This window comes from Thermobia domestica, chromosome 14 (assembly GCF_964235325.1).
Source record: "Thermobia domestica chromosome 14, izTheDome1.hap1.1, whole genome shotgun sequence".
In the NCBI taxonomy this organism is placed as follows: Eukaryota; Metazoa; Arthropoda; class Insecta; order Zygentoma; family Lepismatidae; genus Thermobia; species Thermobia domestica.
In genome coordinates this window covers 63,070,630-63,096,338 of record NC_137467.1, presented here as the reverse complement: position 1 = coordinate 63,096,338, position 25,709 = coordinate 63,070,630, and the positions used below count along the sequence as shown (strand labels likewise).

Here is a 25,709-nt window from a genome sequence, read left to right as displayed (position 1 = left end):
TAATCAAAAACAGACTCCTTCAAGTTATTGCTTCATTTGATGTTTGTAAGCACTCACAACACGGCTTTTTGCCAGGGAAATCTTGTGTTACTAATTTATCAGTCTTTCTGTCCGAATATTCTCAACCCGACAGTTTGTATTTGGACCTCGCTAACGCTTTCGATTCTCTTCCAAACCATGTTTTTACATACAAACTCAGTTCTAGATTCAGTACACATGCTAAATTACTTAGCCTTCGAAAACTTATCTGAATAATAAGACACAACGAGCTTTAGGTTAAGGTTACTTTTCTGACCTTTTCCCGTAATTTCTAGAGTTCCTCAAGGCAGTGTTCTGGATCCACTTCTACTATACTACATGGATGATCTGCCTTCTTTGCTCACAAACAGCTCTACCAATATCCTATTTCCTGACGATTGCAAACTCTACAGACAAGCTCAATCAGCGTACGATCCCCTTGCTCTGGAGTATGATGCTTCAATTCTTCTCAACTGGTGTAACTCTTGGAAATTTAGCTTAAAGATCCAAAAAGTTGCTTCTTTTACGAGTTCTTTAAAAAACGGACCTATAAACTAAATTTACAAAATTAGTAATAAGAACATAAATCCTGTCACCCCTTTTATAAATCTTGGTGTTATCATTGAGAGTAACCTAATTTTCCAGATCAATATCTTGTACTGCTATGAGAAAACTAAGACTGCTTTATCGCGTCATTGATATAGAAAATCCTAATTCCTTACGCTTGTCCTACAAATCAAATGTCGCTCCCAGTATTGAGTACTGTTTTCCTATCTGGTCTATTGACTGCCCTACTCATTTGAAAAAAATTCCGTTTTTTTTTTTTTTTTTTTTTTAGCCGTTATATCCTACTGAGTGCCTCACCTTCCAACACTTTCAAAAAATTAAGTTTTACAATTCCCTAATATCAAATTTACTCTAGTGAGAAAACATTTTTGACCTAATATTTCTGCATAAAATTGTAAAAGGCTATATATCTAGTGAACAGTTACTAAGTTAGATCAATTTTTACGTACCCGCTTAACCAACACGGTCTACGATCTCTTTTACACAAGAGCAACGAGAGTAAATACTGTCCAAAGGTACTTTTTAAACAGAATTGTCAGAATTTATAATTAGTTATCAGAAACTCTAGATGTTTTTACAAATGAGTATAATTTCAGATCCTCTGTAAATAAGTTATTTTTCATGTTGGTGTTGTGCCGTACCATCTTGAGCTCAAATTGTTATTGACTTTGTATGTTCTATTATGAAAATTTTTGAGGAAACATGCAATGTTTTGTACATGGAACTGCCTGTAAAAGCCTGTCAGATTTTGACAGGCATTATACAGGCGCCTGTTTCGGCGAAAACACATGTAAAAAAAATATTACAGGCACATTGTCTTCAGGTGATATGCATGTCAAAAAAGAATTGAACTTCTGTTGGAAATGTTGCACGAAAACACGCGTTGTACAGAGCCTGTACATTAAAATAAGAACATGCGATGTACACGTAGTCACTCACATGCAAGTAAATAAAGGGAATATGTGCATGTAAAGTACCTTGAATGGATTGTTGGTAACATTCGCAATACAGTAAGAATGAAAAGTACAAGGAAGGTGCCTGTTTATCAACATGTAATATACATGTGTGACATTTGCAGTACATGTAAATACCGTGTATTAGCGTATAGCATGGAAAACGCATGATGTAAGATATGTTATTTTACATTTATTATTTTCGTGTACATGCGAAGTGTGTAACTCCCCTACGTGCAGTGTACAGGCAATGTACAGGTGAACGGGAACATGCAATGATCATGATTGCCAATAAATGGATTAAACAGATGCGTGTGGTGAACAAGGTGGATTGGAGCTAAACATTCACGTTATAGGCATAGGAGACATGCAATATTCAGGCACAAGTCTCCAATTCGACATTCGCTATGCAAAGTCCTGACACATGTATAATACATGGGATTACAACTGAATACATTGCCTGTATTATCTCCGTGTACATGCGAAGTGTGAACCCATCTATATGCAATGTACAGGCAATGTGCAGGTAAACGGAAAATGCAATGATCATGATTGCCAATAAATGAGTTAAACAGGTGCATGCAATGAATAAGGTTGATTGGAGTGAATCATTAATGTTACAGGTGTAGGAAACATGTAATATTCAGGCACCAAGTCTCCAGTTTGCCATGCACATATGCAAGGTTCTGACACATGTATAGTACATTGGAATAGAATTGGACACATTGCCTGTAACATGCAAAGTTGAACTCACCTACATGCAGTGTAAAGACAATGTACAGATGAATGGAAACATGCAATGATCATGACTGCCAATAAATGGATTTAAAAAATACGTGTAGTGAGTAAATAGCTTAAACAGGCAAATGCGATGGACAAGGTTGATTAGGGTGAAACATTCACGTTATAGGCGTAGGAAACATCTCAGACAGCAATTTAAGCTTGCTGCAAGTTGCCACAAGCTTGCTGTGGCAAGGTCAATTAGCTTGCCGCAAGCTATACTATACAAGCCAATTAGCTTGCTGCAAGCTTGTTGCAAGCTAGTTAGTTACATCTGGGCAAGGCTTGCACAAGCTTGTCTTCACAAGTTAAACACAAGTCAAATTATCTCAAACGCAATCCAAGTATAAGCGTATTCTCATCAATGGCAAGCTTTATTAAGCTTATTGCAAGCGAAAACACGCCAAACAAGTTACATGGAATCTTTCAGTAAGCGAATTTAGATAAAACAGTGTAATTTAACTGTCTGACTAAATCTATGCTACAATATGTTTTCCCCTCCACTTCCCAATTATTGAAGCAAATGCGCAACCGTGAAAACACCCAAGTCTCGGATCCGCTTCTTCAAAACATCAAAATAAGCATAATTATTACATTTTAGTTGTGACAAGCAACGCGCCGTTGCTTCTTACAAATATCTAATACATTGTTATATTAGCCGCGAGTATTTGAAACTTCTATCTTTTTATATAAAAACGCAGAAAAATGTTTATACTTTAAACACAGCGTTCAGATAAAGTTTATACTGTAAGTTAAACTTGAAGTTTATATTAAAATATCTGCAACAGTTCTGTATTCTTTCGCAAAATAAGTAGAGTCAAATCTGCTGCCATCTATGTTCACATTTATGCTTTATATGTAAATACTATAATTCGTTATGCCTCATGGTTACCGAAATATGAGAAAATAAAGAGTAATATTATAGGTACGTGGGACTAGAGTACTAGAGTACTAGACGGCACAATTAAAAAAATAATTAAGTTTGTCCTTTATTCAAGCTGAATGCTAACAAGACGCTAACAACGCGAACACTACCTTGTCGCCGAAAGTTAAGAGGTCAGCGTCACGTGGTTTTTGAGAACAACTGAAAATCGAACGCGCGCTGGCTTTTTACTTCAATCTAAAGAAAAGCGTCTCGCAAGTGAAGCATGGGTTGCCCGCACTACAGCTTGTGCTAAGCAGAAATAAGCTTTTGTGTATAAGCCAAAGCGAAATAAAATCAAATAAAAGCGACAGGCAAGCTTGCGGTAAGCAAACATGCTGTCTGGGATGCAATATCCAGACATTAAGTCTCCACTTTGACATGCACATTGAGTTGATTTTAAGTTTAACGTCCCGTTCAGCAGCGAGGCTACATGAGACGTGGACCTACTGATTAACGTTGAATCCGAACCACATGAGCTCTCGCCGGGAATCGAACCCGGATCTCCCACGCCATAGGCGCGTACACTAACCGCTTAGCCACGAAGGAGCTCTTTGAAATGCACATATGCAAGGTGCTGACACATATATACAAAGGCGTGCGCAGACCCTTAGATTAGATGGATCAAATAGAAGTATTACTCCTTGAAGTATGCAACCTACATTGTAGTAATCGGATTTGAATTTTACACATTTTATTTCTGTATTGTTATTTGAAGGACAGTATCACGCATGTCCCACTTTTCGTTACTGGTAAGTACTCGATGGGAATTGGGTACATCAGGAACGTACGCAGGAATTTATTTCGGGAGGGGTCCAAAGTTTTTCGGGGGGATCCAAACACAATTTCAGGCTAAATTATATTAAAAATTATAAAATTGCCCCTAAAATTAGACTAAATTTACAAAAAAGTCCGGATTTGAGGGAATCCGGACCCAGGACCCACCCCATGCGTATGTCCCTGGGGTACATTGCGCTGCCGTGAAACGATAAACAAACTGTTAGTAATTTTTGCTTGTTGGCTTCCTGCAATGAGTGAGGCACCAACTTGCTCAACTTCTACGTCTTTCCTATGTGGTGCAGATAATTAAGAAAAATATATTGTTGTGAGCAGAGGTGCCGATCCCCCCCCCCCAAATGCTTGGACGCAATCCCCCCAAATTTGCCTTTTCTCACCCCAAATATTCCACTTGTTTAAATTTTATTTAATTTGAGAACTTTTTGCCTTCATAATAAATGTAGACGTTTAGCTATCTATCTGCATATTTGCTTTTATATTATACATTTTAAGAACAGTACATGCAATAAATTATGAAGAAATATTTTGTCACAGCTCCTTGAAGTTTTATTTTATAGTTATCGTTCTTAAAAGCATCATTACTAAATAATTAAACTTTGATAGTGACATTTCTCATGCAAAAATCTGTCCCTAACCCCCCCCCCAAAATCTCAAGAGTTAAGAGGAATTTCTCAGTCGCGTAATCGATTGCAAAAATTTGCTTACCGCTATGTCTTATAGTTTCAGCTGTACAGTGATCAATGTTAAAACCAGAAATGGTTAATTTCTACTATTTCCAGTTTGTGAATCACCTCCATTAACGAATTTGTTTGAGATAATTAATGTATATATCGATAGAAAAAACATAATTCAAAAATTCGCTTTCGTTCAAGAGTTATCGTGCGGAATAACGTACGTACGGACTAACATTACAAAAATTATCCTAATCAGTGATGATTTCAGACAATTTTCTCCGGGGAGATTTCAACTCACTAAAATGAAATTAAATCTTTAGTTTAACGCCCCACGTTTAGAAAGCGAAGTACCAAATGATATGGATGAAATAGCAAGTGAACGATGACGAAAGAACTGGTGGAATGATTAGGTGGGAGTAAAGGGGAGAACCCCGAGAAAACTCACGGACACGATGTCGTCCACCAGGAACTCATATAGCCTGGGATCGAACCAGGGACATCTAGAACGAGAGGTGAGCGCTCGCCACCGTACCCTCGGAAAGGGGGTTAAAATAGTACTGCAAGGATATTGGTAAGCCAGTTGAGCCAAATTAGAGAGTTACTCTGGGGCAAATTCCCCTCGTGCCACCCTATGAAATCATCCTTATAATTTTGAAGAACGTAAACATTGTATTACTTTTCGTACAATATGTAACTTCCGTAAAATTCAATATTCTAAAATAGTATATCGTCAAAATGTTGGAGGGAGCATATTGTTTCCATGCCTCCCATACGCATACCAGTGATGGACTAAGAACCCTCGTAAGACTCCATATACTATTCTTTCAATAAAGAAATTGGTTAAAATGTAGTGTTGTAAGATATAGGCCGATCATGTCAAACACAACATTAGGTTCAGCTGCCCCCTCTTCTCCTCCATCTTAAAAAATGAAATGAAAGTTTATTTCCCAGGGTTATGCCGGCTAGGCTAAAGGAGACGGTGATAATGAGAAATGAGTGAAATGGTGGAATGAAGAAAGTGGGAGGAAACGAGAGAACATGTGCACGCCTATGCATGTATAGTATATGGGAGTAGAATGGAATACATTGCCTGTATTATCACCGTGCACATGCGAGGTTGAACTCACCTACATGCAGTGTACAGACAATGTACAGGTGTTTGCAGCAGAAGGAAACAATTTTGCTGGTACGTTGAAAATACCAGGGTAAGATACTGCTAGCAAACATTCTTGCTGCAACCACCAAAAAAAATTAACCAGATTGTTATAATGTCCCAGACGTTGAACATATATGGAAAAGAAAATAATTAGTTGAAAATTAAAGGGGGGGGGGCTATTGTGCCTGAAGCTCCTACAGAGTGTGCGATTATTTATTCCAGAGTGTATTAGGTGTAAAATATTTATTTTTATTTAATAACAATTTAATAGAAAATGGTACGTATATATCCCTAGTTGAATAGCATTGTCGTAAATTTTAATTTTCATTTAAACTACAAGGAAACAATTCAGTGATTGGTTGCAGCGATCATGTGACGGGAAGTACGTGTTTTTGGCGCAATATCATTACTGGCGGTTTGAAGTGTATGATGAAGAGATTGTAATCATGAATGAAGATTATTGTATAGTGAAATGGCAAAACGGTTCTTATTCCGTTTTGAATGTAAAGCAGAATGTCGGAAAAAAGGAACTGAAGTTGGGAGAAGAGGGATGTTTCCGGTGGAAACAGAAGAAATTCAATGGGACAGTTTGCCATTTCGGTGAGTAGCTCTTGTGTTTCTTGCTGTTGTATCTTTATAATAACCTTTTGTTGTAGAGATTGAGAAGTTTATTTTTGTTGGTCTCGAGAATAAAGTTCTAAAATCAATGTAAATTATGTTACTGTTTTTTTTAAAAAAAAAATAACGTAATTACGACTAGGCTTCGACCATCATGTAGGCCTATGTTACGTGTACTATTGTGAATATGCAATTATTTCGTTATTACATTTGTACATATTGTTCATACTGTCCTATTTTAGGCCTACATTCTTCCTTTCAAGAAATTATTATTATTATTATTATTAGCACTAAATGCTGTTTGCGTCATAAAGTGTATCGTAAGAGAGTAAATACATTACGTGGTGCAGGGAAGGTCCTAGAACGCTGGTCCCCAGATATATATTAGTAGCTAGTTTGGATCCTTTCTGTACCACAGCTCAATACTTAACTCACACAGTACTGCCGGGCAAGCGATAGCGAGTGAAGGCGGGTTAGAAGCCCTGCAGGGCACGCTGATTTCTTTCTATATTACATTCAATGTGTGACCAGTGTTCTAGAACTCTGTCCGTGGTGCATAATTCACGTACTATCCTAGTTCATGGCCGCATTACTACATTCATGATATATTAATTTCTTTCAGCACCAACTGCACCCTTAGGGTTCTGTCCTATTTTAGGCCTACATGATGTTGCCAACTGGCCGGTATTTTACCGGTAAGGCAGGAGATTTTGCTGCTAGTTTGATTAACGCAAGTCTATATCACAGACAGCTTGTGAGGGGGTACTGTTTATTTTCCAGGGTCGGCAATCCTAGGTCCACATGATTTGGTGCGAAATATGTATTTAAAATTATTCAGCCACCTTGCACATTTTCACTTTATAATAATTTACTCAACCATTATGGTGAACATGATGCGGCTAACTTTTAGTATCTCCCCCAGTCTTGTTCGGTAGTAATTTTGAGTCACTTGACTGACCAAAAAAGTGATTTACTTGCGTTACGAGGCAACGTAGTAGTAGTAGGACGTGTTAGTGGCCCCACAGGGCTCGGTTTTTTCCACCTTTATCATAATTGCAGTACGGGTTTCGGATCCATGGAACGTAGATGTGAAATGGACGAAGGCTGATAACCAGGGGTGCCCACAGGGGGGGGCTATGACGCAAACTGCGTCATTGAAATTTTTTGGGGGGGTTAAAATCTATATAAATATGTTTGATGAGGGGGGGGGTAAAATTAATCGAAAAGAAGATTTTTCATGGAAGAACACCTACGGATAGACAATTGGGGGGGTGCGTCATAGACATAAGGGGGGGTGGGCACCACTGTGATAACCATTTCTATTTCGTTTTTGTACATATATCTTCTATCTCTAAAATTCAAAGTACTGAGTGACTGACTGATCCTCTCACAGGCCAAACCGCTTAAGTTAGAAATTTGAAATTTGGACAGTATAAAGAATTTGAGACTTAGGGTACCACTAAGGAAGGATTTGTGGAAATTAGACGGCTTGGGGGGAAAGGGGTTGGAAATATTTTAATAGGATTGCCATATCTCCGAACCCCTTAAGCTTAGAAACTTGAAGTTTTGTATTTGGACTTTTCATTTAAAATAATTAGACAAATATTTCAGGGTTTTTGGAAATTCACCCGGGGAGGGAAGGAGAGGAAAAAAGGATGGGTTTGCAATTCTAGACTGCGGGGGAGAAACAATATAAGTCATAAATGGGTCAAAATGAGATAAGTCAAAATTTGAGATCTATGTGTCATGCTCCACCTCCGGTTAACTTGATATAAGTCACTTCTAAACAACGTGAGTTGAATAATCGCCTCCTGAAAAAAGTTTTTTTTTACTTTGTTTCTTCCACGCAGTTTAGAATTATTATAAGATGATGTCGATATGTCGGAACATTTGAAGATTTGAAACATGAAATCAGGACTTCTCATTTAAACTAATTAGACACGTATTTAAGGGTTTTTAGAAATTCGACGGGAAGAGGACGGGAATTATTTTAATTAAATGACCATATCTCCGAATCCCTGAAGCTGAGAAAGTTGAAAACTTCAACAATCATATAAAATAGCAAGGTAAACAAAGGAATGAACTATAACTACTACCCCACTCTTATGATAGCCCGGTGAAATTACTCAGAAAAGTACCCACGTTTCTCCTTGCGTGTAATAAACGGGAAAGTATGCAGACACGTGTCTGAGGGAGTGTAAAATTTCCGATTATTAGAGTGGAAGGGGCTCAATTGTTGGTCTGACGCAGCGAAGCGGGTACGTTCAGCTACTTTATTTATATACCCTGTAAGTGAGCTTTGGCGAGCGCGCAGTTCATTTTCAACAAAAGGTACAGATTGCCAAGACGTTTTCCTTCCAGAATTACGGATTTCTGTGCATCGTCTCGCTTCACTCGCTCCCACTCTCAGATATGCACTTCCACCAGCTGCCACCTTCTAGTCGCACCTATAGTTTAATAAAGGATTCAATAAGATGTTACTTGCAAATGCATTTGCTTGATATGTGCAAGTTCTATATTTGCACAGCAAGGCTTCAGTGAGATTTGGGTTACATTAGATCCTTTCTGCTTAATGCAGCATAAATTGATACAGGGAGTTCAACCAACGTTAAATAACGTGAATGCACCGGTTGTGGACACTGAGATGTTTGCACGAAATCTCTGATTTGATGCTTAAATCATTAAAATATATTTGTAACTACTTATAAGTATATAATTGATTGATACTTAATGTTATTAATATTTCTCTTTTTATCGTAAAGTGCAAGCACCTTATACGGGAATTCTTATCATACTAATATTAAGCAGGTTTTGTCTTTGTAAATATAGATTAATCAGTAAGCATATTTATTATGTTTTCTTAACAGGCACCAAATCTGATTGTGAAAGTGAGATTGACAAATGTATTCAGAATTGTGAGAAAGATGTTGCTGTTCCTAGTAAACGAATAAAAGGAACTGAATCATCCGATGAGACTGATGTTCCGAGCGAAGAGGATCAATCTTCGGTGCAAATAGATAATTTGCAAAATATATTCGAGAGAAACTATGAACATGTATTAACAGAAAAGACACATTCTAACCACAGTATTGAACAAAGAAATGCTAATAGCTGCAGTGATAGCCTTGAAGTCAGTAACCCAACTACAAGTTTCAAACGATGTAACAATTGTGATCAGTTGCAAAGAAAAGTCACAGAATTGAGCTGTAAATTAAAAGAAGAGCGATGCATGGTGGATGCTTTGAAGAAAGAATGTGCTTCTAGGGACCGCGAGAACAGCCGAAAACTTAAAGTTCCACGTTGTGTGAAACAATTTCTTTTCCAACTATTAGATGCAGAAGTTGATGACGAACCTTCCGAAAGTGAATTGTCTTCCGTTAGTACGAAAACCAGGGTAAGTATAGTATTTACGAAACAGGATTATTGTAAATTTATTAAGTACAGTAGCTACTCTCTCCAAATTCCTTGTGCTTCTAATTATATCATGCATGTTTTTCAAACGCTTTTTTTTCTTGTACTGTAATTCCAGAGGTTCATTAGGCTCGCCATTCTACAAAGATAAGTTATTATAATAACTGTGGACGATTGAAGATTGGCGTTAAAACCATAGATAATATAATTGGATGCACAAGAAATTTGGCGACTGTTGTTACTGTAATTCATAAATTTAATACTTATGCGCATCTGGAATATTATAAATTTTAGTGTGTTTAAAATTGTTAAAAAAAAAAAGTAAAGGAAGTAGCTGCAACATTTTTCCTAACTACAAACTTATCGAATAGAAAGTGAGAGTTCATATATTATTTTAATTGCATTTTTTTCCCTTAAAATAGTTTCTTTGTTTTCCCCGTCGAAGAGCAAAAAATGGACTGGGAATGAAACCTTCTTCGGCTTACCGTGCCGTAGCTTTAACAACTATGCTACCCAGCCTACATTAACTTTGACAGCTGAAAGCTTTGACGCGGTCTTGAAAACGGGAGTTTGTGGCGTACAGGTTGACGCAATGGGACGTTAAGCAGAAGACTGTTTTATTCCCTGCCCAGTTTTCTTTTGTCAATGTTCATTAATATTTTACGGTGAAAGAAGGTATTTTAATATAAATCGGTTCTTCGACCATGTTCGATCTTTTCAATGTTAGTACAGCCCTTCAGGAAATTTACTCTAAGTTATCTTAAGTTGTTCATTTTATTGAATGTCAAAATGAAAGAAAATTTACAAATGAAGTATGCATTTTGTTTTGGAAATTGTGACTAAAATTGTCAATCCTGTTCGTAACATTTTTTCTTTTTTTCGGTCTGCTTTTCAGTATTGATTTTATATTTGATATGTAAGATACACGGTAATAGCCTCTTTCTGCATGTTACTCTACCCTATGAGGGGATAACAAATTTAATGATATTGAAAATGATAAGAGTACATACAAACATGAATATTTTTTCTGAAATAGTGTGTAGCGATAGTGGTTACATATTACAGCGGCCCATAAAATTTTAAAGATTTTCTAGTCACCCCGAAATGTACCTTTGTTTCGTACTTGTATGAAAGTGTGCTATTTGCATTTTTCTTTCAAAGGTTGGAATTGATTTAATTTGTATGTTCTCTGTTAGCAGGATACTGACTTATCGTGCAGAGAAAGTGCCGATGTTGTTCTGAGCGCAGAATATCCAAATGTTGTAATAAAGAAGACACGTTTGGTACGATGCCTTGCTAGTGCAGGTCAATCGGGCACGAAATTAACAAGGAATTTAATGTCAGTTTTTTTACTGATAATGAGATGAGTTCCAGCTCCATTACTGGTCATGGACAAATAAAAAAACAGTTGTCTCCCGACGTAATTGCAGCAATAAAGGGTATGTATATATCTTACATGTTTCCTACACATGTAGAAAATTGCTTCTTATTTTTGTATGTGAAAACAGCATTTCGCTTACATGGAAATAGTAATGTAAAACGTGTTAATATTTACGTACCAAACAATTAAGTATTAATACAAAATTATGTAATTTCAACCGATAACGATACAAAGGTATGGGACCGCGGTGGCTCAGTGGTAGAGCGTTCAGCTCTGGTGCGTGTGGTCCCTGGTTCGATCCTGGGAGCCTAAGTGGGCTTTATGGTGGACAAACACCGTGTGAGTGGGTTTTCTCGGGTCCCACTTTCTTCATTCGATCATTTCATTCATTCTCATCATTGTCTCATTTAGCCTACTCGGCATATACGTGGCGGGCCGTAAAACTGAAAGAGTAAAGAGAGATACAAAGGTAAAAGTTGAAAATCCATTATTTACTGCGAAAAAGCTGTGCGCCTTACTGTAGTGGAATTGAGTTACGAGCGAGGGAGGCGGAGCTAAGCGGGATAACGAATTAAAAAATTAATATACTAGGTTCATTCTACTCGCGGCTTCCGCACTCCTTGCTGCATCTCAGTTTCGCGGAAGGCACACTACTCTCTAGGTTAATAATGGACTTCCCACTCTCCACCTTCGTAGGTTAATTTTTTTTTTTTTGTTGTTGTTGTTGTTAGGTTACGTTTCAGTAAATACTATCTACTAGTCGAAATTAAATTAGAACAACGTACTACATGTGTAAAAGAACATCATCTTGTATATAATGCTAATTAACATATATTCGGAACTGGGCTGTTCTATCTTAAGATTTTCGCACTTGCACAGTATAGAAACTAGAAGAGAGGTAAGGACACAATCAAAAGAAAATAGATAGAAATAAGTTATTCCATGCCTTACTTACCTTCACAGTTTCTATTTCTTCGCGAATGCAAAAACTTGAACTCGGAACAACCCTGTTCCGGATATATGTTGATCAACATAACAAGGTTTTGTTTATAGGATGTTGTTAGGTAGGATGTTCTATTCAATTCATTCAATTGAATATTCAAAGTAAATTAATAACCACTATAGTTTGATGATAACGATGATTAATAATAAAATGAACGTGCGCATTATAAAAGCATGCTGTTCCAAATTAACGCAGTGAATTATTTTCAACAGATTATGTCCTCATGAAATTCCCGCAATGCAAACCGTCTACTATACATGCTGCAATGACTGATAAGTGCGTGCAGGCTCGTAAATCGATGAAGAAGAGAGCAGAAGGGAATTTATTGGAATAGGATACAAAGGAGATTGAATATCTTACTGAAACGTGCAAGATTAAGTACTTGTTTTTATAAATATTGGAGCTATCTTTTGAGTCTTCCACAAATGTGTGTAGAATTTTTATTATTATTAAAGCACTGTGTGTTAAAGATTTATTTAACTATTGTAATAATACTGGTTTTTACTTTATTTGCCTTGTTATTTAGAGTTCTGGCGTTATAGTTTTAATATTAATTAGCAATGGGAATCTTCGCTTCTGACTAAGTTTTATCTTCTATGTAAAAAGCATTAACGTGTTTCCTTGTGTGGTGGAGGCAAGGTAGTAAAAAAGAAGGATTTTTTAAAAGTGTTGTAATTCTAGCCTTTGAACTCTTTCACTGTTGCTGACATGAAACGGCAGTACAAGCAATATATTTCATCTGATATTCCAAATATATCTGCTCTAAAAATACCACGAACAACTCTACATAGATGAAATAAGCGGGAAGATATTTTTGGTGAGCACCAAAATAGTACTGGTTTTTTGACAAAGGGAACACAAAATACGAATAATAGTTACTATGAGAGTAGAAATGGTACTTGTGAAATGAATGTCACTTGTAGTAATACTGATAAATTCGATATGGAACATAACACACTTTCCTCTCACAACGTCAGTGGACAATCAAGTACGGAAAGCCTTCCAGAAAGGGACTGTAGAGACGATTATCTTTCATCATTTGCTGTTGACCTGGGTAACACGACGAATGAAACGCATTCTTCTCATTCAGTGTGTTCTTCTGAAGTTTCAGTCGAGACTGTATCAATATGTGGTAAACCGTCAGTATGTACGCAAGTGAGCGTGCACTCCGAGTCGATTGGAGAGGAAAGAGTAGAAGATAACAGTGTTTTAAAGGTAATGAAGTTTGTGAAGAAACATAAGCTTACCAAAGTTGCTGTTTCAGATCTTCTTCAATTATTACAGTCTATCAATGCAAAACAAGTTCCGTGCGTATTTATGTATGATTCACCATCGGCGTCTCTTCATTGTGCATGCACTAAACGCTCATGTAAAATAGCTTTTTTTTTTCTTTCTTTCTTTCTTAGATATTTTGAAACAACTTGAAAATATGTTTTCCCGACCTGGCTTTCTGGCTAAACTTTCAACTTCGCAGTCAACACATGAAAACATTTTGGAAAGTGTTAGAGATGGTAAAACATATAGCAAATTTAGAGAACAGCATCCGTTTTTAGACCAGAATGGTATTCTGTCATTGACAGGAATTATTAATGTAGATGGTGTTAGTTGCTTTAAAAGTTCCAGTGTTTCGTTTTGGCCATTCTATTTTTCTATTTTAGAAGTTTTCTCTTCTATAGTTAAGCATATAAGTTTCTTATGTAGCAGCTCATTTGTTAATATTACAAAATCTTCAATAACAGTACTGTTATCAGATTGGAATACATGTGTAATTGGTTGACCAGACCATTGTTCTCTAAACGCAGTATAAACTTGTTTCTTCTTAACAGAAAGAAATATATGTTCTTTGGAACAAGATTCACAATTAGCGATATAGATATCGGAAATCTGACACGCGTAAAGCACCCTATCATAAATAAGAAGAAAGTAACTGTCATCATGCTTCCTATTAATGCAATGATTAGATGTGCAAAATATTACTTTTCCCGTTTTTTTTATTGCCAATTCGAGAACATTTATGTATGTTAACTGCTTCCTGTTTCTGAAAGCAATGTTTTGTGATAAGAATACCTTGGGCTTTGCGAATAATAGTTTCAGGTTCACAATCAATACGTTCAACCTTTGAAAATGTAAGATTTAGAATTTAATACAAATTCATAGTTTACTGCAAGTTCAGCAAACGAATCATCATTAAAAATTATATTTTCTACAGCAAATCCAGATACAATTTGGGCAGCTATTTCCTGTGTACCGTGCATGTGATGTTTTAAGGTTCCATTTAAAGATTCAAACGGGTAGCAAGAGAATGACTGCAAAGGTCCTGCATTTCTGACGCAATCTGTAAGATGAAGCAGGTCGTGGATGTTCGATGATATATACTTTTCTTCATATAAATACTGCATTTGGAATACAAACGAATGAAAGCGTTTCTCCATCGACTCCATATTTCTCACATTGACTGATCTTAAAAAACCTGCCATAGGTGTATAAATCTGCAGAATGTGATTGAAATAAATATCGTTGATAAACATATAGGAAAAATTGGAAAGTATAGTAAAAAAAGGTACTCAAATTCTATAGCTTTCCAATTTCTACGTTCTTTCATGGACCGTGGAGTATGTGAAATACTAGATGGAGTTTTAATTTGTGCTAAGCGATCATTCGGTACATGAATCTTCCGTCCTAAATACCAGACCTCATCCTTATTTTTCGAATCTAACCAAAGCATTGTAAGGCACCTAAAAACACCTAAGCATATGCAGTGCATATAATCTATCATAGCGCTGTCAATGAGTTGATAGGAATTAAGATTAAAAAAACAGACTTCCCTTTGGCACCAAATACCTTTTCCTTAGCATATTGCAGATGTTCATCATGAAGCCTTGGTGGACCTTTTAGCTCATTCTTATTATAGGGATAAATACGTAGCCCCTGGTGTAAGTATTTTCCAGATTGTAAATACTTACTACATCCATATTTCCCGTTGAACTGTACAAGCTGCTGTACAGCACACTTTACTGGTTTATCAAATGTGCCAAGTATGACATGAAGACTAACTGTTTTTATTAATTTTCACCAATTAAGAATTGTTTTCCCAATTGAATTCCCGCTTCAAACTTTTTTAATTTTGCAACAACACAAGCATAAAATATACTGTGTAACAACTTTTTTTTTTTTTTTTCATACAATGTTTGTTCCAATAAACCATTGAAACTAAACAAACCTAGAAAAATAATATTTTCTGGTCTCCATCTAGTGCGTTCATTATCGCTAATTGTGAATCTTGTTCCAAAGAACATATATTTCTTTCTGTTAAGAAGAAACAAGTTTATACTGCGTTTAGAGAACAATGGTCTGGTCAACCAATTACACATGTATTCCAATCTGATAACAGTACTGTTATTGAAGATTTTGTAATATTAACAAATGAGCTGCTACATAAGAAACTTATATGCTTAACTATAGAAGAGAAAAGTTTTTTTCCCAAAACTTTCATATTAGCAGGTTTATAATTACAACAGCAGCGAGTAGCGAAAAGAATGAGTGAAATTTTGTCATAAAATTCCAATTAAAAGAAACTCTCTGACCACACATGGTAGATTTGTGCCTAAACAATTTAGAGTGGGTACTGAAGGTAAAAACAAACTTGAAATGTACTTCCACCTGCATTAACTCTGTTTAGTTGTGAAATTACTTCTACTTTTGTACAGTCACGGACATAAATAAATGGAAGTTGGAGCCATTATTTCTTATGGCTCAAACCTCCATTTATTTAAGTTCGTGACTTTTGTACCTACTATTTAATGTTAATCAAATGTAGGCAAGAATTAAGTGTTGTATTTAATTTTTCTCATCAACTTGTAACTGCTTCTACTCTCATGGTATTTTTACTATGCAGTTAAACAATGTTAACAGGTTTGTTTCCTGTTCTGATCTCAGGGGCTCAATTCCAAACTTTAGGAAGTTCTCATCATAACTGTATTTCACAATTTCTTTAGAATAACGTTTTCAATTTAGGAAATAAGCTTCCTCATTCATATTTTCATGTGTGTGTGCTGATGTAATCTAGTAAAGTTTTCTTTATTTGAATGAATGGTAAATGTTTCGTACTTAAAATATTGTTTATAACGGACTTTTGTTCTGCTTGCTATTACTTATTTTTTAAAATTGTAATGATTGCGGTTAGTTTGACCGTACAGTATATATATATATATATATATATATATATATATATATATATATATATATATATATATATATATATATATATATATATTGGTATTAGTATATAGACAATAGTTAAAGGGACGTAAGGACTTTTCAGATTGGTGTAATTTCGAGGTGTGGTTATATATTTTAAAAACTTATCTCTCGACCAAACTTGCAATCTACTTCGTTCAAGATAGGTAAGGGTGATAGCAGCTAAAATTATTTTGAAAATTTCTTTTTGTATAGCACCTCGACGTTTCGAATCGCTCCGTCGGAAACTATGTATTGTAGGACATCTGTTCTTTACTTTTCACGTGCAGAATCACTTCCGCGAGATTAAGCAATCGGAAAACCACTGTTGATTGGAATTACTAGATGGGTCAAAAAAATTATTGTAACAAGTACATAAATATGTAATTTTATTATTTTGTATTTTTTGTACAAAAGAATAAAAAATATAAAATAAAAAATCTCATTTCTTCTTTATAACAGTAAGTTAGTATTATCATAGTGAGCAAACCTGTAAAGAATAAATATGGTAAACGACAATTCCTTTAAATTGCTTATTTGTTAGCTGTTTACAAATTGAAAAATATTTAAATTTGTAGGGAAAGAAATGTAATAGGTTCGTTATAAGTTGACTCAGTTGCTTGACAATGCGTTTGTGCGACCATATATATATATATATATATATATATATATATATATAAGGTGAACTATTGAACTACATGTTACTTTCAGATGAATACACCCTTGCACGTTCTGTGTTGGCCTTCTGTTTAGAAGTCGAATATGCCCATGTACGGTACATGGAAGTTTGTTTTGCGTTAATGCTCTTTAATGTCCACTGCATGTGGCTTATGCAATTCTTTTGGAAGAGAGAGCAAATATCAGTGGAAGGTGCAAAGTGGATTCATCTGAAGTCAACGTTATTAGTACGTGCAATGTGCGTTTAACATACGTTGGACATGTGTGTTACAGGTGGATTACACGCACCTGTTACATACGTTGGACATATATATGACATGAGCACTGCATCTCCATTGCAAAGCAAGCAAAATTCATGCTACAACTTGATTACGTGCATGCGTAATACACACGTAATATGCATGATGCCATATGCGTGCAATGGACATTCAATGCTCATCGCATAAATGTTCGACGTGTGTGAAAGGGACATGTAGTCCACCTATTACATGCATGTCCCATGTATGTTAGAGGTGCATGCAATCCACCTGCAGCAGACATGTCCCATGTATGTAACTGGTAAATGTAATCCACCTGTAAGACTATGTTACAGGTGCATGTAATCCACCTGTAACACGTATGTTACAGGTACATGTAATCCACCTGTAACACGTATGTTACAGGTACATGTAATCCACCTTTAACACGTATGTTACAGGTACACGTAATCCACCTGTAACACGTATGTTACAGGTACATGTAATCCACCTGTAACATGCAGGTCTCATGTATGTTACATGTACATGTGATCAACGTTTAACATGCATGTTACATGTGGCTCCCATGTACATGTTACCTACATGTCTCTTCTGCCGTATATACATGGAACGTACATGTCTTATGCGTGTCCAACACCTGTTACACGCAAATTTCATGTACACTTAATGCGATGTACTTTACATGTATAATTCGCTAACACGCCCACTAATTTGCTAACACCTGTATTTCACGTGTATTTAACATGTCAATTACATTTTTATCAAATGAAAAGCAGCTGTCGTCAGATCCTCATGAGGTAACGTATATGTCAACTACATGGAATATGCCGGTTACGTACATGTCTTTCCACTCTCTACATGTTGTTTACACGCAGTTTTCACGTTGCAAGGTTGCAACTTTATCAACATGAAAACTACCTGTTTCCGTGAAATGAACATGCAATGATCGTGAAAAAAATACATACCTGTCTCATGCGTTTAAAAGTGTTCCGTTTTCAGGCGCATGTACAGGCGCCTGTAAAAATATGCCTGTTTATGCATGTTTCACAGGCGCCTGTAAACCACCTGTATTTTCTGTCTGGGTTATCAAAAAGTTAAAATGTTTCAGTGTAAAATGACATAGTCCTTTATACGAAGCCTATTATAAATAAATAAATATATATATTTTTATAGCAAGTTAACATTTACACAGTGGTATTGTAAAGAACATAAATATCATATAAGTTAATTAAAAAGTAAATATTAAGTATTAAAAAAAATAGGCGAGGTTTAGGCTCGTTCCACGTTGTTTGGCAATTTCTCATTAAGTAGCAATAGTTAAGATAATGTAGAACGAGATATTGTATCAGCTAAATTTTTCAAATCCATAAGGTAAAATTCAGCTCAAACACCAAATGAAGGCATTGATGGATACGACCTTAACTGCGAGGTTTGGAAATGATCAGGTAGGAAGCCATGGAGATCGAAATATTCTAGTCGAATTTTCCCAACTATAAAATCTTTAAGAATAAATGAAGTAACTAAGGAATAAGCAATATTATAGGTTTCCATAAATATATTACCTCCCACAATTATTTCAGTAGGCCAGAGAAGACAGAGTGGGAGGAACCAGGAGAAAACGAAGAAAACACATGTGCAATTTGTTTGTTATGCTTTTCTCTCATCTTATAGTCTATGTCATAAGATACAGTTAAAAACTGCAATATCGTTCGTGCTGTGACTAGAAAATCAAATAAGGGGCATTTGATACGGGATATTGCGGTTTCATTAAATCTAAGAATGATTGATGAATCTTATTTTTAAAAAAAAATTTGAAGCAAATTATAATAAATAGACACTCACACATATGGACAATAAAAAGATAAGTAAACCTTTCTAAATATATATCAATCTGCTATAGCTCTTCTTTGCTTTCACTAGTACTTTATGACCTCAACCTTTTTCTGATTTTCGTATACATCACAGAAGAAGAATTGGGGAAACACAATACTATCAGTATTACCGAACCAAAGGCGTACATTACTTTTCGAGCATACTGCAACAGTCTCCATTTTCGGTTTCATGTTTTTTAATAACTTACTATACATATAGGTATATGAATAATCGGTAAAATAAATATAGTTCCAAATGCCTCACTATAGATCCCACAACGTAGAAAGCGAAATATCTTAAACGGTAATTTTTCGACTTCATTAACTTCGCTATTTATAATGAACCGTGAAATGTTACGCTATTGCCTCTAATGGATGCCCCTTGAACCAATATTTGTCATTTTCTTTAGCAATTTTAGCCATATATGAGGCGCTACTTATTGTTGAAACTATAGATCAACGTTGCCATTCCAATCTAGAAGAAACTACAAAACGGCTACTACAAACCTTAAAATGCCAATACTACGGTAAAGGATATCATATACTTAGTTTTAAGTTTTATATCTGTCAGATTATTTTCGTAAACTTCTTCTAGGTTTTGTTTATACAACTCTAAACTCCGCACGTGAGAAGTTTGAAAACTAAAGCAGATTCAAATTACGCATATATGCAGAAGAGGCGCAGTACAACAGGATATTTTGAGGAAAACATTAATGGTAGAAAACAAAAAAAAGCCAATCAACCTTTTACCGATACTATGTTGTTTTTCGACTTCAGTGAGTTATAGGAATCACCCAACATAAAGTGATCTACACAACGCTCTACCCTAGTCAGTCTGTTTCTTTCCATTTACCCTGATATTTCTAACGTTACTCCCCTTTATTTTACCCTCTCTAAACAAGACAGCAAAGGAGATCACAAAGCTATCTTTTGGAATCAGAATAACAATCACGGGTCAATCCACACGAAGTGGTTCTGAGCAGGTTGCTGAACCATCTCCGAAAATTACAAAAAAAATTGAGTGTGTTGAACCTCGTGAATGAATAACACTATTCACGTTGTTGTATGTACAAGTGCTCCTAAATGCGGCCATATTTGTTGTCGGTGGAGTGCCAATTTTTGCATTTGCAAGCTTGTACAGAAACTACAGCTTCTCAGGGCGTATGAACCAAACAAATACCAAACATTATTGAATATTTACAGGAGAGACTGATTTACACGAAGAATATATACGCTTGTTTCTAAATAAACATGCAAGATATCAAACCAATAAGTGGAAACACCAGGAAAGGTACACACAATTACTTTTAAAGCAACTGCGTTCTGTAATGGCATAAACAGGGATTTATAAGTTCTGCGATGAATACCATTGCATGTAGAGAGTCTGCAGAAATACCCACAGTTATGGTACTACTGGCACCGTAGATTTATGGGGGTTCAAAGTTGAAGTTTCTGATTCTGATGCCATTTTTGGGGCGTAATACCTCAGGAGGGCAAAGTAATGAAAATTGCTACTTAGCCACGAAGTAATTCTGTATGTGAATAAACTATTGTTTAAAAAAAAAATCAGGACTGACATTAGATGGAGAAAGAGTGAGGATATTGTAAAAACGCGAAGAAAATATGTGCGTAACAACGGATGTAACCTGGAAAAACATACATGTTTGGATATGTTTCATGCTAGACTTCAAAAGCTACACATGGTTCAGAAATTAGACCCGCTTTCGTTTGTGTTCAGTTGTACAGAAGTTTGCGAGTCGAGTTCGTTCGTCTTTCTAGCTCCATGGTCACTGCCAAGTCTATATGGGCGAGAGGGTTAGCTCCCCTTGCACCCACGATACCCATCGTCGAACTGGATCACAGCATTAAGGCACTCAATATATCAGCCAACTGTCATTGGAATCCAATATCAGTTTCGGAAGTTAGTGTGTTCACAAGGTCTCGTTACATCTATCTAGGGATTATCTGCCAGGTTATAGCGAATCCCTACGTTCCTTTGGGAAATCCATCGCACACATCTTGTGCAGGTTTGAAACATATATTACAGTCGAGCAGATATTATTTTGAGTGTCACGTTCTAAACCGCACTTTACTTTGCGTTGTTCTTGAATTATATATATCTGAAAATCATTTTCCCACGCCTCCGGTACCTTATATCGCCGAAACTATCCGTCACTAACCACAGTTCCACAGCATATTTTTGCTGGTTTCGGTTTTGGGAATCAGCCCCGAAGTTTGTTCAAATAGATTCTTACCATCCTGTACAAGAGTCACTCTGACATAGCGACTGGAACAAACTCGTTCGAAGAGCCAGTATGAACTGAGCCGAAAGAATTGATTCACTGAATCGAAATAATAAATGAATTATTTACATGACTGGCCGGGAAAAAAATTAATATATATATATATATATATATATATATATATATATATATATATATATATACAACAGGACTATTGGTGCAGATTATTTCAACGTAATTTAATAATAAGAACTGTAGTGTTATGTGAAACAGAACAATGCTTCTTAGAAATTGCAATTATTTTTACTACGTGCTAGCAAATAGAAATCAAACTTTTATGGCTTTCAACAGCATGTACTCAGATTTGCCTTTATATTTGCTTCTAAAGACATCATGCAGTTATGTTTTGCTAATTCATTAATCTGGATAGCCCACATAAATTAAAAACAAACAATTAATGAATTACAAAAAGAAATTTACCGTAGAAATACAGGATTTGTAAACTGAAGTCAGATTCTTCCAATGTATTTATTTCGAAGTTACATAATAATATCTCTGACACCAATTAATATTTTATAAAGTTTGTTTTGCATGCCATATATGGTAGTTTCTATATATCGTCTAAATTAAATACACAGGGAGATAATTTGCGGGTAAAACCTGTTAATTCGAAAAAAAAAAATGTTTCTGGGACTTGTGTATATGGAGTAACATGTACTTTATGTCGAGACAAGTTCCGCTGGTGGCTCTCGGCATAATTACTGGCAGATTTGCAGAAGTATACGAAATTTATGCCTCAGACAAACCAAAAATATAATAAAGATATCAGTGTGCGGTGACAAATTACGGCATTTGTGCCGTATCGCCGGACCGCTTTGAAAGGAAAAAGCATCAAAATGTATTGATTCGGTTATATTGTTGGATTACATTAAATTACGTAACATTAGGCGTGCAGTATTACTTTAATACGGAAAATGAAATCTTTGAGTTTTACGTCCCACGATTATCCCGGTTAGGCTAAAAGAGACGGTGATGATGAGTAATGAATGAAATGGCGGAATGAAGAAAGTGGGAGGAAACGGGAGAACCCCGAGAAAACCCACACACACGGTATTTGTCTACCACAAAGTTCACTTGGCGGGGGCTGGGATAGAACCCAAACCCCTAGCACCAGATACTTTAATACGGATCCATAGTATAAGTATCAGTAGTAGTAGGAGCAGGAATAATAGTAGTAATAGTAGTAGAAAGAACGGGTTAGAAGCCCGGCAGGGTTTGGTTGGGTTCTGTTCTGACAAGAAATGGGAAAATTTAAAACTTGCCAATTTTTTTCTGTATATTTTACAATTTATGGATCCGTATGCTAAAACAACTGTATCTCTCCGCGAAATAGTCCATCCGAAATCTGCAGTGCAGCTAACAACATTAAAAACAATCAACAAATACAATCACTTTCTTAATTTTTACTATTCCCCTTACCTGCCTTGTGCTCATTCCTCCTCATAAACTTAAATAAATTCTCCAATCGGACGGGTAAATTTCCTCAAATTGGTCCGGCGATATGGCACTTAACTCCAAATCACGAACAAAAATGAAGTTTAATTCTGCATTATTTGAAGTTGTGTAGGGAAGACATTTTAGGGAAAATGACGACAGAGAATAATTTGTCAGACTTCGAAACCCACTGTATTAATAACTAACTTAGAAACTATGTAATGCAATAGGAGAAAGATACCGATTGACTGTAGCAATACTCAAGGGTACTACACAACATATTGCTTTTAGGGACTCCAGACTATTTTTTTTTTTTTTTTGTTTTTTTTTTTAAGGGAGGGGCACAAATTATAGTACAGTATATGAAAATTGACATAACAATGGGCTTGTATAAGCAACTAAAATATATTGGGATTTTTCTCCTCAAATGTATATTAAATTAAATGCAATGTGTGTTTCTTTCCAGGTCCATAATCATGATATTATACATGAAGGTGATACGCAAAGGCAATGTATCAAATGATCATGGAATACCACGCAAGACGTGTTTTATATATATATATATATATATATATCATATGAATTGTTGTTTCAACCAGTCTCGTTTATCCGTATACACACTGTCGTTGACGCGCCCAATTGTTACAGATTTACCCCCACGCCGTGCTTGTGCTCTGAATAATTTTGATATTATTCTTACGGGCGAAACCGTCTTTTACAGATTACTTTCATTAGCGTGTTTCTATGTAGATTTGCATCTCACAGGAAAGAACACAACATATTTCGATTATTTACTCATTGGTCTATTTAAATATTGGGATACAAATTTGTTCCTGTAATTTTTACAAATATATGGATCCGAGCAATCGACACAGTTGTTTAAAGCCACACTTTATCCAATCCAATTAATCGACAGGCGCGAATAAATTCAGAGTCTGCAATGAAATATTTGTATTTTGTAAACGATTAAATATTACCTGTTCCAAATGGAGTATTGCCATCCAGTAATAAGACGAGTATACAAATTTCCAATATGTGTCAGTTTTCGGATTCTTATTTTTCTTCACTCAGAATAAAACCCTAGTGCTAAATCTTTCTGGGCAACTAAGTCGAAAAACATTATAGTAAATATGTCGTAATAGTAGTTAAAGTAGTAAATATATCGTAATAATAAAAATGTAAAAGTTGAAAATGCATGAGCACGTGCTAAATGCGTTAAGGAAGTTGTCACACCTTCACCTTCACCTATCAAGAAGTGTTGCATTATCAGAGTGCAGACATAGTCTGTTTCACCCATATCCTTGGAATTGTAAGCGGAGTAACATTGGGCCTTATGCAGAGTCGTTTTGAAGCGCGATTAGTGCCACACTAAAGAGTACGACTAACCTAAGTCTCCTGCAGTAGTCAGTATTTTAGTATGTCGCTAATCATTCTTCGAAACGACTTTGCATAAGGCGGCATGTGTTTGTTGCTTAGTAGGTGTGCTTTGACCTTTTCCGGTGGAAATTGAAAAATGAGAACTGGAATAGTAATTCCCTCTTGTTGGAATATATTAGTGATGTTAATTCCGTTGCCTATGTGGGAAATACAGAGCTAAGATTTTCTAGTGATTTTTTTTTAACCACCGGAAAATGAAATGTAAAAGAACACATGATATTATTAACCACGTAATGATTAAAGTAAATTAAAGGACAAGTCCATTATCTTGAAAAAAAAAATGATTAAATGTTTCAGGATATCCAAATCATTGTGCGTCAAAATTTGTTTGATGGTGAAGGGTCCATAACCATAGCGTTGTCTTGTCTTGTCGTAGACCATTATCGGTCAACTAGGTAGGTGCACGGCTCACTAGTCATATGTGCTACTAATGCAAAAATGGTCAAATGTGTACCTCAGAGGATTTATGATTCAAAAGCAAAATAGAATAAAATACAGGATACAATCGGGAAAAGGACACGAGTCGGAAAAAAAAGTCAAAGTCAAAGTCGGGAAAGGAGTTCAGACAGGGAAAGAGGGCGAAAAGCCAAGGTGAACACAGCAAAAAAGTAGAGGAAAGTGGGAAGTATAAAATGAAAAGATAAAGGAGAAATAGAAAGTGTGGAAAAAGAAGGGAATGTATGTACGTGTAAATGGAACAGAAAGTGTAAGTGTAGTGTAGGTGTATAGCGAGTATAGCGAGTACTTAATCTTCTTCCTCACGGAGCACCACCAGACACGAGGCACCCACTATCACAGCCACTGCCGAACCCGTTAAGGAAGTTGTAATAGAGTTAAACATCAGCATTGCCAGACTCACAGCTTGGAATTATTCCAAAACATATCGAAATTATGCTAGATTCGGACAAATTATGCTAGATCCTCATATTTACTAATTCAGGAATTTTTAAAGAAGAGAAACTAAGTTGAGATACGATAACGTAAATTAAAATACGCTAGAACAGAACTCAGTACTTCAGGCACCAAATCTTTAACTAAACTAGGGCAGTCGTTGCCAGACTCACAGCTAGGAATTAAGAATAAAGAAAGGAAAATATTTCGTATAAATAAATGGAAAGTGTTTGTTTACATATTTTAAAAGAAAATGACCTCACAGTCAAAGGATTAGAAAACCCTGGGTGGAGCTAAAAAAAAAAAAAAAAAAAAACATCT

At 35.8% G+C, this 25,709-nt stretch overlaps 1 protein-coding gene across 2 annotated transcripts in view; it reads right to left on the bottom strand.

The window, feature by feature from the left end:
• Nucleotides 1-24,356, bottom strand: part of LOC145669702 (uncharacterized) — a 34,981-nt gene extending 10,625 nt beyond the window's left edge. The window contains exon 1 of one of the 2 annotated variants that reach the window (XM_081737996.1): nucleotides 24,038-24,356. In XM_081737996.1, coding sequence (XP_081594122.1) covers nucleotides 24,038-24,061 — 24 coding nt within the window. In that variant the 5' untranslated portion in view covers nucleotides 24,062-24,356. The remainder of the gene's footprint in view (nucleotides 1-24,037) is intronic. The other variant, XM_081737997.1, reaches the window with a different exon arrangement.
• Nucleotides 24,357-25,709: the final 1,353 nt, after the last annotated feature.